The 14,877-nt window shown below is 35.1% G+C and overlaps 2 protein-coding genes across 2 annotated transcripts; one reads left to right on the plus strand and one right to left on the minus strand.

Annotated features, from left to right (window-relative positions):
* The first annotated feature begins 916 nt into the window (after positions 1–916).
* LOC114717093 (protein-tyrosine-phosphatase IBR5) lies at positions 917–8,160 on the plus strand. Its single transcript, XM_028902173.1, has 5 exons — positions 917–1,761; positions 2,861–2,960; positions 5,777–5,834; positions 6,084–6,190; positions 7,256–8,160. Exons 1-5 carry the CDS (start codon positions 1,525–1,527, stop codon positions 7,573–7,575), a joined length of 822 nt encoding a protein of 273 aa, XP_028758006.1. The 5' UTR covers positions 917–1,524; the 3' UTR covers positions 7,576–8,160.
* A 1,302-nt stretch (positions 8,161–9,462) lies between these two features.
* LOC114717097 (GDSL esterase/lipase At2g04570) lies at positions 9,463–13,271 on the minus strand. The gene is made up of 4 exons (XM_028902175.1): positions 13,251–13,271; positions 11,010–11,438; positions 10,342–10,831; positions 9,463–10,021 (listed from the first exon to the last, which is right to left on the minus strand). The coding sequence occupies exons 1-4, from the start codon at positions 13,254–13,256 to the stop codon at positions 9,828–9,830; spliced, it is 1,119 nt and encodes a 372-aa protein (XP_028758008.1). The 5' UTR covers positions 13,257–13,271; the 3' UTR covers positions 9,463–9,827.
* Between the last annotated feature and the right edge of the window lie 1,606 nt (positions 13,272–14,877).

Raw genomic sequence — 14,877 nt, forward strand, 5'->3', positions numbered from 1 at the left:
TATCCTTACTAATTAAGTATATTGGTTAAAATTATAATTATTAGAAGGATCATCTTAGAAAAAATTGAGTAAATGTGAGAAATAAAATGGATTAGGGTCTTATATTTAAGACTAATATAAAAATTAAACAAGATTTTATATTAAAGATCGAAGGTAGTAATGGGGAGTGATGAGTACATCTTAACCCTATTTCTATTAACAATCATGCCGTCAATATAATTAAAGTAACTTTATTGCTGTCATCGGCGTGATGGATTTTGTAACCTAGGAGCATAAATATCTTTAGGATATTTGAATTATCTAGGATATTTAGATTGGTTAGATTTTTTTAGGATTTATTTAAAATTACCATTATTTTATTATTTTAGTATTAGGATTAGTGGTTATTATTATTATTTTAATGGGTGTTTGGATAGAAATCAAATCATAGTTTCAGAAGTGTTTTTACGGTTTACGAAGTAAATATGTGAAGGAATTTGTCTCATTTTACAGAAAAGTACTTCTGAAACCATGCTTTGAAAGTTACCAAACACTCTTTTAGTATAATCAGGTTGATAATTATCTTTACTTCTTTTTTCCTTTCCAGACTTTTCTTTTTTTTTTTTTTCTATTTTCTTCTTACTCTCTTTTTTTCTTTCTTCGATCTCTTCTCCCGCTCATTCTTTCTCTCTGTGTTTTACACAAGACGTGCTAATCTCATGCTATTTGGTGTTATTCCCTTTAAATAAATTTTTTTTAAAGGATTCGTTCCCTTAATCTATCTAATCCGTGACGATCAAGATTATTATGGTTATAATATTAAAAACCGGGTCTAACAGTTTTATTTTATTTTATTTTTCCTTTTGATGATAAATGTGTGCCGGACCTATCCATTCATAAAACAAAATAAAAATGGCAAATGATGACTTATCTGGTAAGTCAGGCAAGAAGGGAGAGAGAGGGAAAGTCGCAACATCATCAATACGACAATCATGACTTTATCCACAATGTTCATAGATTCTTACTCATTCATGAGCATTAGATTTATACGCTGAATGTTACCGTAGGATTATGTTAAAATTTTTTCCATGACGGGTGTTTGTGTTATTAGGCAAGTTCCATGAGATCTAGGAGAAAATGAAAGGAAGCCTGATTGCTCCCTGTCACGTGGCTTCCGAGGATCTTAACAATCAATATATTAATACACCGCTAATCTGGTCTGGTGTTGCCGGGTCACACATACCTCTCTGAAATATTTGATTGAACCAGTGAGATAGTGTCTTACTGATGCAATCTCATAGGAAGAAAGAAAGTCAGGAGATTTCCTACTAGGAGCCTGTGTTTTCGTTTATTTTTTTTGTAATTCTTTAAGCCCCTTTCTGTTGTTTTCTTACAGTCTCTTCCGCGCTATTTCATCGATGAAATCGTACTAATCCGACTGAATTTGCTGTGTATTGATTTCCGAGTATTTGCTTATTTCAAATCGGACTTTTTTTTTGTTCTTCTTCGATTCTGGGCTTGAAGGGAACATTTGTGGTTTATATTATGAGGAAAAGGGAGAGGGAAAATCCTTGTGGGGTATGCGGCCACTATCATAAATACGAAGAAGGGGAAGTTTGTTCGATTTGCGGCCACCGCATTCCGGCTGCATCGGAGAAAACTTCAATCCGAGTCAGCGCCTTCCCCTCCGTGATTTTGCCAGAATTCCTTTACTTGGGCAGTTATGATAACGCATCACGTTCGGAGCTTCTCAAGACTCAGGGAATCTCTCGAATCCTCAATGTAAGGCTTCTTCTGTCATTTATTGAATATGCGATTCAGTGATGGTTATTTCGTAGCCCTGGCGTTGTTTGGGATGGTAATTTCAATATCTCATTAATCAACTTACTTCTGATAAATCTTTTAATAGTTTTATTAGATTGTTATTCATTGGCATTTGATCCTTCGATTTTGCGCGTTGGTATTGGATCCGTCGAGTCCTTTTCTCTGTGGCATTTGGGATTTCGATGTAATGATGCGATAATTATAGACAAGAAAGAAATGCACAAATGTTTTAACTAAGCTCGCTTGTAATTGTACGGTTTCAGTTCTCATTCGAAATCTTTCGTTTAGTATTAACAGATCAAGGGGAACAGGTATAGAATCCAGGGTTGTTTGCATGACTTGAAATCTTGAGAACCATATTGATAATGGAGGCGGTTCTAAGATAACAGTTACTTGGTAAGCTGAGCCTGAGGAATGAGAAAGATCGTTTTGCTAGTTACTAATTCACATTCAAAAAATTAGCTGCAAACTGGAAGTTAATTTTAAATTGTTCTGGACCAAATTGCGAGGTTATGAGATTCGCTTCAAGCATCTAACTGGCCAATTAATGGAGGTGATGCCAGGTCAAACATTTCATGGTTTCCGATGATATGGCTTAAATGGGCTGATTTGACTTATTTTTACCCATGAAATTAATCTTTCAAGAGCTACATCTGTTGATTTCTTTGGGTGAAGTAAGTAGCTGGAATTAAGATAAAGGGAGTGACTAATTGTAGAATGGAGCTGCATCGTAAATACTCTACTTTATATTCTACAGACAACGGCTCCTTCAAGTTTGAGGAGTTCTGAGCATAGACATTATAAAGTAAAAAAGGATATTTCCTTATTGGTTTCTTGCCTTTAAGAGCGGCGATTGCCAATCTACTTGACCTAATGACTTTCTGGCACTAATGCCATTCAAATTGTTGCTTCATCTGTTTAGTGAAAGAGAATTGAATTTCTTTAGTTTCATGGTAATGAAACATAACTCCAGTGACGAATCTGTCAGCTCTGAGATCTTATCTAGGAATTTTTGAATCTTCATTTTTATATGACCTTGAACTTTGTGCCTTTACAGACGGTTCCTTCTTGTCAAAATCTCTACAGAAACTCATTTACCTACCACTGTCTCCCAGATGACAAAACTTTGCCTTTTGATGAAGCGATTCAGTTTCTAGGTATGTTTTTTGATACATTAACTTCATTACAAGATGTTTTAGCATTATTCCTTAACTTGTATAGTCTTTTATATCACTGCAAAATTTGCAGCCTCCTGATGAGATGATTCTTTATAAAAAGCCTGACACTTGCTTTTTGGTCTAGTCCAAGTATGGCTGTTCTGATTGTGTCATCCGGTCAGACAAAATGAGATATCAAATTACTCATTGCTTATACTTATAGTGCCTTTGGCATTGTAATTCAGAGAGAAACAAGTATCAGAAACTTTAGCTACCAATCTCTCCATCAGTGAGGGGCAGAGGGAAATGTTGGGCTTAAGGTTTTTCCACCCTGGTCTCTAAGGCTTTTACTTAGACTGCTAGTTTATTTTGAAAAATTGTGCTTAAATAATTTCTGACGAAGTTAATTGTTAGGTTTATTCTAGAATTCGAGGCTTCCTTAGAGTTTAATGGAATGCAACAGAAACTGATATTAATTGTATATGGATGGTGTCATTCCTTTGAGCTAAGTGAAGAGATAAGAAGTAAGAAGCTGGTGCTCACAGTGAGGAGAATGCTATAAAAGTGCAGGAAGAAGGAAGCAAAACAAACACCCTTCTGAACCTCTCTTGCCCCTAGATATATCTGTAACAGCTTACATTTTCACTCTACTAGCTCATGCCTGATGCGACCCAAAGCACCCATGTTGCTTACAAACTTCAACAGCCCAGGGGCCTTTTCCTTTTTAGACACCTCATATTGCAAGCCTTGGGCTCCCTAGCACAATCTTTTCTCTTCATTCACTTCTCATAGGTCTTTAGCACATTTGGCCCAGTAGTTATGGGTCAATCAGAGTCAAAGGTCCTTCTTTATTGAACCAGAAGTATTATTGTTATTTTTTTTGGTAATAGAGATAGCATAATTTATATATGCATATCATAAACTAGAACCTATTCAATTTTAATTCCCAACGATGGATTTGGCATTTTATTGTAAGGAAATTTGTCAAATTTGTTTTTTCCTCGTTCCTTCTGTATCTGCACATTAAAGTTTATGTTGCCTAACAGTGCTCTAAATTTTATTATGCTTACCCATTTTGCATTTCAAATATATTACTCAATCGTTCCTACATTATTGCTTTTAGAGGGTGAAGAGATATCTTTATACCCTAAAGTTTTAAAACTGTTATAAGTTGATGTAGAGGCTTCAGCAATCTATCTTTGCATAGTTGGTCCCAAAAGTCGTCGATGAATTAGACTTCGTATTTCATTGTCTGCCTTTTTTTTTAAAAAAAAAAAATAATTTCTTTTTTCATCTGCCTCAGTTTGACAGGCAACTCATGATCATTTCTCACTATTTCAACCATGCTTTCCATTTTTATAGGGGCTGAGTGTGCCCTCTTGTAGGACCCCCCCTCCCCCCCAAAAAAAAAAAAAAACTGCATGAGGTGTTTGGAATTTTGTCTGGATGAATATGGATACGGAGAAAAACACTATGTTTCATAAAACTAATGTTTTAGAAACTAAACTAGTAATAGTAATTGTATTAGTGGAGACACTGAATGCCATTCTATATCTGGTGATAAATGAATAAGCCAACATGTTTTTTGTATTAAAATTCGATGTTATAAACGATAACAAATCACATTTTTTTCCTTTTATATATATCAAAGTCAAAATAGAGCCTTGATGGAAAATCAAAATTCCTCTAGCACCATACTCTTCCCTCAATTTCACTTATGTGTTGGTATATGGAAGGTTTGGAATGTCTGCTTCAACTTCACTTGACTTAGAAACCTCATTGTTTCCTTGATTATTGCATTGATATAAGGAAGGTTTGGAATATCTACGTCATCTCACTGGGTTGCCAAACCAAATACTCTTTCTCTGGAGATGTCTGTCCGTGTGTGTGTGCGCACGCGCGTGTGCTGTATCGCTGGTCTTTTGTTCATTTCAGAGTATAAAAACTGTTGCAAAATTGTTCTTCTCAAAGAAATGATACTCAATTCCCTCTCTTAAGCTGAATTATAAATTGCATTTCCTACTTTCATAATTGTGCACACTTGACCATATATTGATTATGGAGGGGATGAGTTCTTCACTATCGTTTAGAGGGAAATCAAAAGCTTGTGCTTTCATGCTCTGACAGGCAATTTGATCTTGGTTTGCCTCTTTATTGATTATTAAAGTCACGTTTTTCAAGTCTCAATCAACAGTGCACTTATTTTAGTCCCACGTTGGCTGAAGAAAAAGAAGCAAAGGGGTGAATCATAAAAGAAAAGGAAAGCAACATTTTAAGCATATTTCTTTGACTGGGTTGTTGGGTAAACAATAAGGCCCATGAATTACTTGCAATGTTTAAAGCATATTTCCTGGAATTCCTGGAATGGGCCGTTGGGTAGCCAAGAAGTATATGGCTCTCTGAATTGGCAAGGCTACTGAGGTATTTGATCCGCTTGGATTTTTATTGGTTGTTGGCTGATTTTTGACTGGCTAGTTTTGTAGTCCACATGGATGGGAATGATAATTAGTTCTCAGGTTCTTTTGTTTGACTGGTTGATCTGGTTTGGTCTAGTTTATAAAAGCATGCTCAAGACATACATGAAATCATTAACTTAGACATAAATATATATTGACTATCAGAATCACTAATCATGTACTTTGCCGTGTAAACTTTGGCAAGCTATGTTAAATTCAATAACAAATAGGTTCATTGTCCTGATCAAGTTGCAAATTTTGTCATTGTATGCCTTTAGTTTCCAGTTTCCCTTTCCACCTCTCTTTTTTTTTTTTTTTTGGGTGGCTTTTACACTAGAATCAATACATTTTTGGCTGCAGAGCAATGTGAGAAGGACAAGGCCCGCGTTTTGGTTCATTGCATGTCAGGGAAGAATAGGTAAGTTATCACTATCATTTTTTGTTAATCATGGCAATGAAATATTCTGCTCGAATTAGTTCCAAATAATTTTGCGGTGGACTATAAAAAAAGGGGAACAAGAGCAGAAATAGTATAAAGGCATTTCGCCCTTGTGCTGCAGCCTTGAAAAAGGGGGAAGCAGTGAGGACATTGAAGGTTTCAACTATAAGGAAAGTTTTAGATCTGTGCAAGTTACAGTTCCCATGACTAATATATTTCTTCTGGCAGGTCCCCAGCTATTGTGATTGCTTACCTGATGAAGTCCAGGGGATGGAGACTCAGCCAGAGCTACCAGTGGGTAAAAGAGAGGAGACCTTCTGTGGAATTATCTGAAGGTACCTTTGCTTTCTAATTCCAGATTTGTTTCACAATTTTAAATAAGATTAAGATTATTTTAACTAAGAATTCATTTGGGTTAGAATTTAATTTTTCACTTTATTTTATTTTATTACTCTATTAGGATTTAAAATTTTTTGTTAGGATCCATTTCTTATTGTGCATCTTAAAATGTATCTTTTGGGTTTTATATAAACCTCTTGCACATTGGACTTGTATCAGTTTTCTCATTGGTTAATATTGATAAAATCCCGGTCCTTTACCCTTTCTCCATCAGATTTGGTTTATGGTTGGCAAATAAAAAGAACCAGATTTGCTTTATTCTTGCTACTGTTCCTACATCTGATCTTCTTAGTCCTTATGGAATGAAATGAATTAGCAGAGAAACTTGAATTTGTTAACATTGATAGTTCTTCCTACCCCTCCTACATGTCGCTAAGGAAATTGGATTCCATACTCATCTCAAAAGATGAGCATTGGGTGCTTATCTATAATATGGACCTTGTAGATTAAAATTGGATGGTCCAATTATTGAAACAAACTGTGATATGGAAACAAAAACCTCTAGGGCCTTCTAATCATGATTAACTTTAATAAGCATCTTAATTTCACACCTTGAATTGCAGGGATTTGAATTGACCCGAGGATAGCTGCAAGAATAAACTAATCCCGTAAATATTGAAATCATACATGGTAGAACAGAGAACATAATTTTGATGGGCAAAGAAGGAAGCGCACGATAGGGGTAGGCTGAGTGTCCTGACTAAACTCCAAAGAGAAGCATTTATTTATGGTGTGTTACAACAACAATAAACCTTATCCCACTTGGTGAGATTAGGAGCATTGATTGCAAGACGCCATTGCTCTTTATCAAGCCTTGTTTATTATGTGTTGGATTTAAAATAATAATAATACAGTTTCCAGCAGTAAATACTTGTTTGCAGTTAATGAAGCTGTTTCAAAATCAGTTATGATGAGTATATTGAATGAATCAGCGATAACGGGTTTTGTTTACTTTTTTCACCGCTATCTTTCTGGCTTGCATCCTTCCTTTCATAATGTAGGTGTTTCCCAGCAACTGCAAGAGTATGAGCGCAAGATCTATGGAGCGGTTGACCCTGGCGGCTCTCCTTTGTTTGGATTCTCAACTCCAGCACCTCCTCCTATTAGCTTTGGCTACCCAAGAGTTAATGATCCAGCAGCTCCTCTTCCTGCCTTTAGCAATCCTGGCGCTACCTCAGTCTTTGCCCAAGCTCCCTTAGACGTGCCCCCGACTGACTTTACTTTTGGAGCCGGTCAGACTCAAAACAGTGTAATTGGGAGCCCATTCAACGCCAATCCACCAAATCGAACTGGCAGTGATGCCCAGATGGATGGTTCTTGATTCCGGCTAGAATAATTCACGATGACCAGTACGGCAACTCTGATGAGCTTTATTATCTGGAGCATAGAGAGTGGTGAGGGTAAAATGCTCATACATTGTAGCTTCTAAGACTTGGCTGGTGCTAAATTTATAGACTAAGGTAAAGTTTTTTACGTGTTTGTTATCAAGTTTTTCAATAAAAATTTGACATGTAAAGGAAATCTGTTGAAAGATCCAGTTATGCAGTGTTGAGTTATTAGAAACATACACTTGTCATATTTTCATTGTATAACTTGATAACAATCACATAAAAGTTGTACCCCGAGTTTAGGATGCTGTCCTGCAAGCTGCCTTGCTTCAAATCGAGATGCGAATGATCACAAGTGACTGATAGATACTATACAAGTTCATTCTCTCTTATTTATTTTCGACTCATTTCATAGTTTCCTGGTTGTAGTAATGAATTACAGCTGATTTGCTGGCCTGATGTGCCTGCTCTTCTGCAGAGCCGCACTTGGATTTTCCGGTTGTTAGACATTACAAGCGGAATTGTACAAGATGAAATAGGTTACGGTACTCTTTATCTACGCATTCGGTATTGTGTTACTCTTGCAGGGGGTGTTTGGATAGAAATCAAACCATAGTTTCAGAAGTGTTTTTACGGTTTACGAAGTAAATATGTGAAGGAATTTGTCTCGTTTTGCGACAAAGTGCTTCTGAAACTATGATTTGGAAGTTGTCAAACACCCCGCAGTCATACTCGTTTGCAAACTGACTTTTCATTTGAAGTCTCTGCCCATGCGGCCTGATCTAGACTTGACTAGATTACGAGTCTGTTTTCTTGTGGTGTCTAATCTGAATCGTATTATTCGTAGATTATGATTAGTGGAATGTAGCTTCCTTGTGTGTGTGTTTTAATTTGTATGCCCCTTGACTGAAAATAATCAACATGTGCCACCTCATTATTCAACCAATATAATCTTTCTTGAACAAACTCCGAAGATAAATTTAACAGAACCATTTTGTTAGGTAATATTGATCATTAATAATTACAATAATGGAGGATATTGTGTTCAAATTCAATAGCCAATGACCAATCATCAATATAAGATGTAAAATATAGAGCAACTTGTTTCTATCGTACTCTGCGTAATGCATCATTCTCGTGTTTAATTATGAACTATTTGTCGTGTAAGCAAGGAGCCTGGCTATTTATTTAGAGATGGCAGGAGTCGTTCGTTGGTTTTTTGGACTTATTTCACATAAAACGTCCCCTCAATCGACTTAAGGGTGTTTGGGTATTAAAATTTTTTTTTTTAAAAGTGTTTTTTCTTAAATTGAGATAAATTTCTTCACATATTTATTTTATATACTATAAATCTCTTTTAAAAATTATTGTTTTAATTCCATCTAAACACCCCCTTAAACTATTAAAATTATAATAAATTGTATTAGTAATAAATTATAAATATTACAGCTTTTCTTTATAAAATTCTTTGTGAATAAACTACATGAATAGCACGTTTGTATTAAGCTTTATGCCTCACCTTTTTTGGGCAATACATTTGAAGTAAGAAGATGTGAAAAGATTGGAACAGGACATAGGTTAAGAGGATCCATGACCTCATGTCTCATTCCAATTATCAAAATCCTCCCCCAGGTCTACTCTGAGCACAATCAAACGGTGACTTATCGGACAAGACAAAATCTGATGTTCACACATGGGTTTAGGCTGACGTTCCTCCTTTTGACTATTTACAAAATTTAAAGGTCAATACTTAGAATTGATTCCTTTGTATGTATCAAGACGAAGTAGGAAGTATGAGTGTTCTTCAGACTTCACAAAATTGGATGAAAATTTTGACCCAAAAAAGAAAAAATCGATGAAAAGAAGATTACCTTGAGCTAAAGTTATTTAGATAATAACCCGATAAATCCAGTAATATTTAATATTAGACAGCTAAATCATACAATTTACTTCAGTCAGAGACATAATAATGACAAAATCTTCCTTGGATTTATATAGCCCAACCTCAGAACACATCACAATTCACAAAACTAGAATTCGAATCTGCCCAACACTACCTTACACAAATTACGCTAAAACAAAATAGACACACCCCACTCTTAGATATCCTTATCCTATACTAAACTTTATTCCACCACTTCTAAATTTGATATACTTATATATAAAGATTCGACAGAAATAAATAGGAAGTAGTACAGGACATTGAAATTCAACAATGTAGTTTAGGGATTTAATTATATTGTTTTCATAGGAATTCAGTTAAAACATTCTTGACCACATAATTGGCAACAATGCCGTTGGTTTTCTCAGTCGGATGAAAAGAATCCCAGAAAACGTATTTGGAAGCATCTGAACAAGTGAACATCTCCCCTCTCCTGCAGGCATACCCCATCTCGAACATTCCTGTTGCACAACACGCCACTGAGGTCGATTGAAACCCTGTTCCACACGAAACATCCTAGTCAACTCCGAGATAATTAATTATATCTAATTTTAATCTCAAACAGAGGATAAATATTTAATACTAGTATCCAGTTGACTCATTTGTGACTAATCTATGAAGATTAAGAAAATTATTAAATTACTTAGCATAATCTCTCTAAAATATGTTTGTATATCGTTATAGTATATGCTAATTCATAAGCGAGGCAAGTTAGTTTTGAGAAAAATGATAAATATAAATACTTAGTAATTTTTTTAATCTCTTCAAATTAGATCTTATCTTAACGGGCAAGGTAGTAAATGGAAATCGGACTTACCATACTGGGCAGGTTTTGTTATGATGCGCTGTAAAATGAAATATGGATTAGAAAACGCGAGTCTGATCCCAGGTAGCTCCTTGTTCAGCTTCATGGTCAATCTCTTGAGCTTATTGTTGAACTCCAGGGCTATGGCGTTGTAACTGGGAACACATTCATTACCACCAACGATGTTTGTGGTTCTCTCTAATGGCAGGCAGCCCATTGGAGGGAGGCCTCCTAGGGAGATCCTCCGGGCACCCAGACCGTAGAGTTTCCTGATGAAGTTCTCGGCGATGCCGGCGAGGAAATTCTCGTATTGCTGAGGAGTGTACTCCGACGACCGGCCGGGAATGGTGTAGTAATTCTCCAGGAAGTCGTTTGTTCCCAGACTCATCATGTGTAATGCTTCACTTATGGTCTGGTTTGCCCTGCTTTCTCCAACATGCCCTCTTAGCTTGTTTTGGTAATCTTTGTAATACTCCATTTGCCTCCATAGTGGTATCACCGACTGAAAATGACAAATATTTGTTTTTGTCAATTTACGTTACTTTTAAAAGCTGTCAGCTTCATAATTCTTGAAGGAATTTGGCTGAAGCTGACACCAAAAAACTGACAAAACTCAAAAGTTAGAACCATGAAAGCATGAAACAACGTAATGTGAAGAGAAGAAGACAATAATTAATTACCAAAACATCGGAAGTGGCGTTGTCGTAACCAGTAGCGGCAGAAGCGAAGGTGACCCCGGTGGCGAAATCGGAAATGTTATACTTTGGATCCAAGTACGCCGGAATGTATGGCTTCAGTCCGACAGCCTCAGAGATGAAGTCAGTGGGTATCCTTCCATTGCTGAACCTCCCTGTAGCCTTCCCACCCTGAAAGTCCCTCCCATAAGGCTCGAAGTTGCTCCGGGCCACCGTGGGAATGAAGTTATTGTTCCCAGCGTCCACCGACGAGTCACCGAACACGATGACCGCCGGAACCTTTGAACCGCTGGTTCCGGTCACTAGGAGTGGGAGAAAGATGCACAAAGTAAAGTGTATGCATGAGAGGGATGATGATGAGATCGCTTTGTTTTGGTGGCCTTGCATTGTTGGAGCTGTAAGTGACTGTGATTTCTGGGATGAAGAGAGATCAGAGAAAGCGAGAGCGGTAAAGACAGGGATGGGATGGGAGAAGGTGAGATCATAAATGACATATTTGTGGGGGAACCATTAATTAATGCAACTTTGATCTTTTGATCTTTGGGCGGAGAAGTTGTTGAAATTCATAATTGCTCCTCACAAAACCACCCTGCGATTTTTTATGTTCATTACTACGACCACCACCACAGTGACATGGTTCCACATTATTAATTAGTTATTACTCTTTATATTCTCAATATAAGATTTATTTAACTAATTTGATTAGGTTAAGAAAGTTAGATAAGTTAATTAATTATAAAAAATATAATATTTTTTTCTAAAATATTATAATAATCTTTCTTAATATCCTTATGTCTTTTTCTATTTGATTATGGTGGAGGGAGCATCTATAGAGATAATTTAGAAAAAAATAATAAATATGAAAAATAAGTTTTATATTTAATACCAAAATCAATTATACAATTAGGTCTGTATTAAGGACCGGACGAGTATTCATTAGGATGATGATGATTATATCAATTGACTTGAGATAAACTTGGGATCAGTTTTTCTCCCCAAGTAATGTGGAACTCGTATCTTAGATGTCATGTGAACGCAATACCCTGCCGGTGATCCTAACCTGGACTGGTATTTATCTTAACTTCTATTTTCAGAATATTTAGTATTTTTATGCCTATAATTTTACCTCCGTTGTAATTTAATCGTTAAATTTTGATTCAACACAACTCAAATACTATAATTTTGATTTTATTTAGAACTCGATAGCTAAATCTTGATTAATTGCAAGTTAGGAAACTTTAGTCTACTTAATTTCATTAAATATAACTAAGTGAGAACTCCGAACGAAATTAGTCAAGTGATAATATTAAAATATATATACACACACAGCTGAATGAAAATTATAAGGGCAAAAAGATTGATAATTCGTTTTTCTTAATTTAACTTAATACTAATTGTTTGAAATTGAGAAAACTATCTTTTTCTTCCACTGGTAGACAGCTAGAAAACTGTCTCTATTTTAAGTTTTGTTCCAAAATTGGTGAGAAATATGCACTTTTTTGCATTGAAGTTTATTTGGTAGAACACGTACCCCTGCTTGAGTCAAACAATAATGAAGGATTCTGGATTAGTAAGGGACAAAAGCTTAATGTTCCCAATGTGTCAGCCTTAAACGTCACAAATTAAAGTACAAGGAATTGTGGTTATCCTTTATAAATAGTCATATGCAACACAATTATATAAATATTGATATGGATATCCTATATTGCTATGTATCACGAGGACAAAAGAATTTGTCATGGTTTTAATCTTTTTTTTTTTAATGCTTTTCTCTCATTGTCTTATTATTTATTATTTATGATGGACTGTACTTGTTCAGCTCCAAAAATAACCTTTCAACCCCAGGATCCATTGGGTGGTAGGCCACACCCTTTCATACATTATTGCAGATTTTGTATCATATTATTAATGATTTATCAGCAATAATGGATCTTGCTGTAAATTTTGGTTTCAATGAAATTGTTGCTCCACTCAAATTTTAAATTTTATACTCATGTTGATTGATTAAACGTAATTATACCATTTCATTCTGCCGTAAGTGCTTATACCTATTAAACTTGCTGCAAAGTTTTGTATATAACAAAAATTTCAATAAATCACATTTATGCCATCTCTAGTCTCCACACAAATTTGCCATAGATTAAATTTCAATTTCATCAAAGCAAAAAAAAAAAAGGTGTCAAAATACCAAAATTTAAATAAAAATAGGAAAAAAAAACACTGTACTTGCATAAGGCGGAAGATGGGAAGAGACGAGCTGGAGAAGTATATGAGAATGAGAGAGATGATTTCAGGAAAAAGATGTAACAATAAGGAAAAGAGTTGTGGATCAGAATGTGTGTTTTGAGTAGTAAGGATGACTTTCAGAACACAAGTAGATGCATATATAGGAGGACCATTCTTGAACAAACATGTAGATATAATCGATGTGCAATAAAAGCTGCCTCAACAAGAAATACTACTCTTGATATTAATGCATCTATCCACTTCTTCACCTATTAATTCCAAAGGCTTTAATTTCCATAATTTTCTAGGTTCCCCAATTAATAATATATATTTTCTAGTCTTATTTATAAGGCATTCTAGCAATATGTTTCAGCAGAATCAATAAAAACTTTAAACCTTATTAGTCTTATCTTAAAATGTAATAAATTTTCAACTTATTTTTCTTACTTAATATCTACTACTTTAATAAAAATATAAAGTTAAGACAATAATAAATAAAGCTTAAAATTGAACATGAATTTAATCATGTAACTTATAAATAGAATTAGAATAAATCTTCTTCCTTTGCTTTATGTAAGTCCAAAATGCTGCTTCATGAGTAGTCATTGCCTCTTTAATAATGTTCTATCTTCTTCTGGTTTCATGACACAGGCACATGCCACCCTCTCATATATTTTCTGGGTTCAAACTTATTAGAAATTAAAGCACACATGTACACTATTAATTGTTTTCTTAAGTAAGACAGAGAAATTGAAACACGCACCTACACAAGTGAAGAGATTTAATGCATTCTGATTATGAGATGTTTAGTGGGCGAAAAAAAAAATTACTAATTAAAACTGATGCGAAATAGAAAAATTCATGTTTGTGATATAAAGAACAAAAAAGATGTGGGAGATCGAATTAATGAGGGAGGGATGCATGTGGTTGCAACCGTCCGTGAAAGAGAATTCCCACACACACAGACTCATAAATTTTAAAGGCTTCCTTATTCAATTCTCCCACCAGAAAATGAGGTGATCCCATGTTCCTGTCTCTCTCTAGTTAAGTGCAACCACCTTAATTGTGTTCCACTGAGTTTTCGTGCTGCTATCGTAAGTATCACATTTATTTGTTGTCTCTGGCTCAACATCTGATGGATGGGTGTATGTGTTTGATCCGAAGTTGTGCACTGTTACTCATGATCTCCTGTTAGTGTAAAAGAACCATCGTTGACAAAGCAAGAGATCTCTTGATTCATTGATCAAGGACCTGTTTGGTTTGAAGGGAGGGAGGGGAGGGTGGGGTAGGGAGGGGAAGGGGAGGTTTTATCCTCACCTTGTTTGGTTTGATTAAAAAGAAGATGAGGGAATGATATTTAATGATCCATTGTTTGATTCAAGAAAGGGCGGGAGGGATAGTAATAATTAATTTATCATTTTACCCTTACACATTAGTTTATATTTTTATTGATATATTATATAAACCAATTTACATCTTAATTTAAATTATATAATTTAATAAAAATTCAGTCTCATCATGTTAATATGTGCATTAAAAAATTGGTATAGTAATTTTTTATTCTAATTAATATAATAATATATTTGAAATAATCAAATTAACAAATTTTATATGCTCTAAGAAAAAT

Source organism: Neltuma alba, unplaced genomic scaffold, assembly GCF_004799145.2.
Source record: "Neltuma alba isolate B1F8T4 unplaced genomic scaffold, ASM479914v2 tig00011707_pilon, whole genome shotgun sequence".
In the NCBI taxonomy this organism is placed as follows: domain Eukaryota; kingdom Viridiplantae; phylum Streptophyta; class Magnoliopsida; order Fabales; family Fabaceae; genus Neltuma; species Neltuma alba.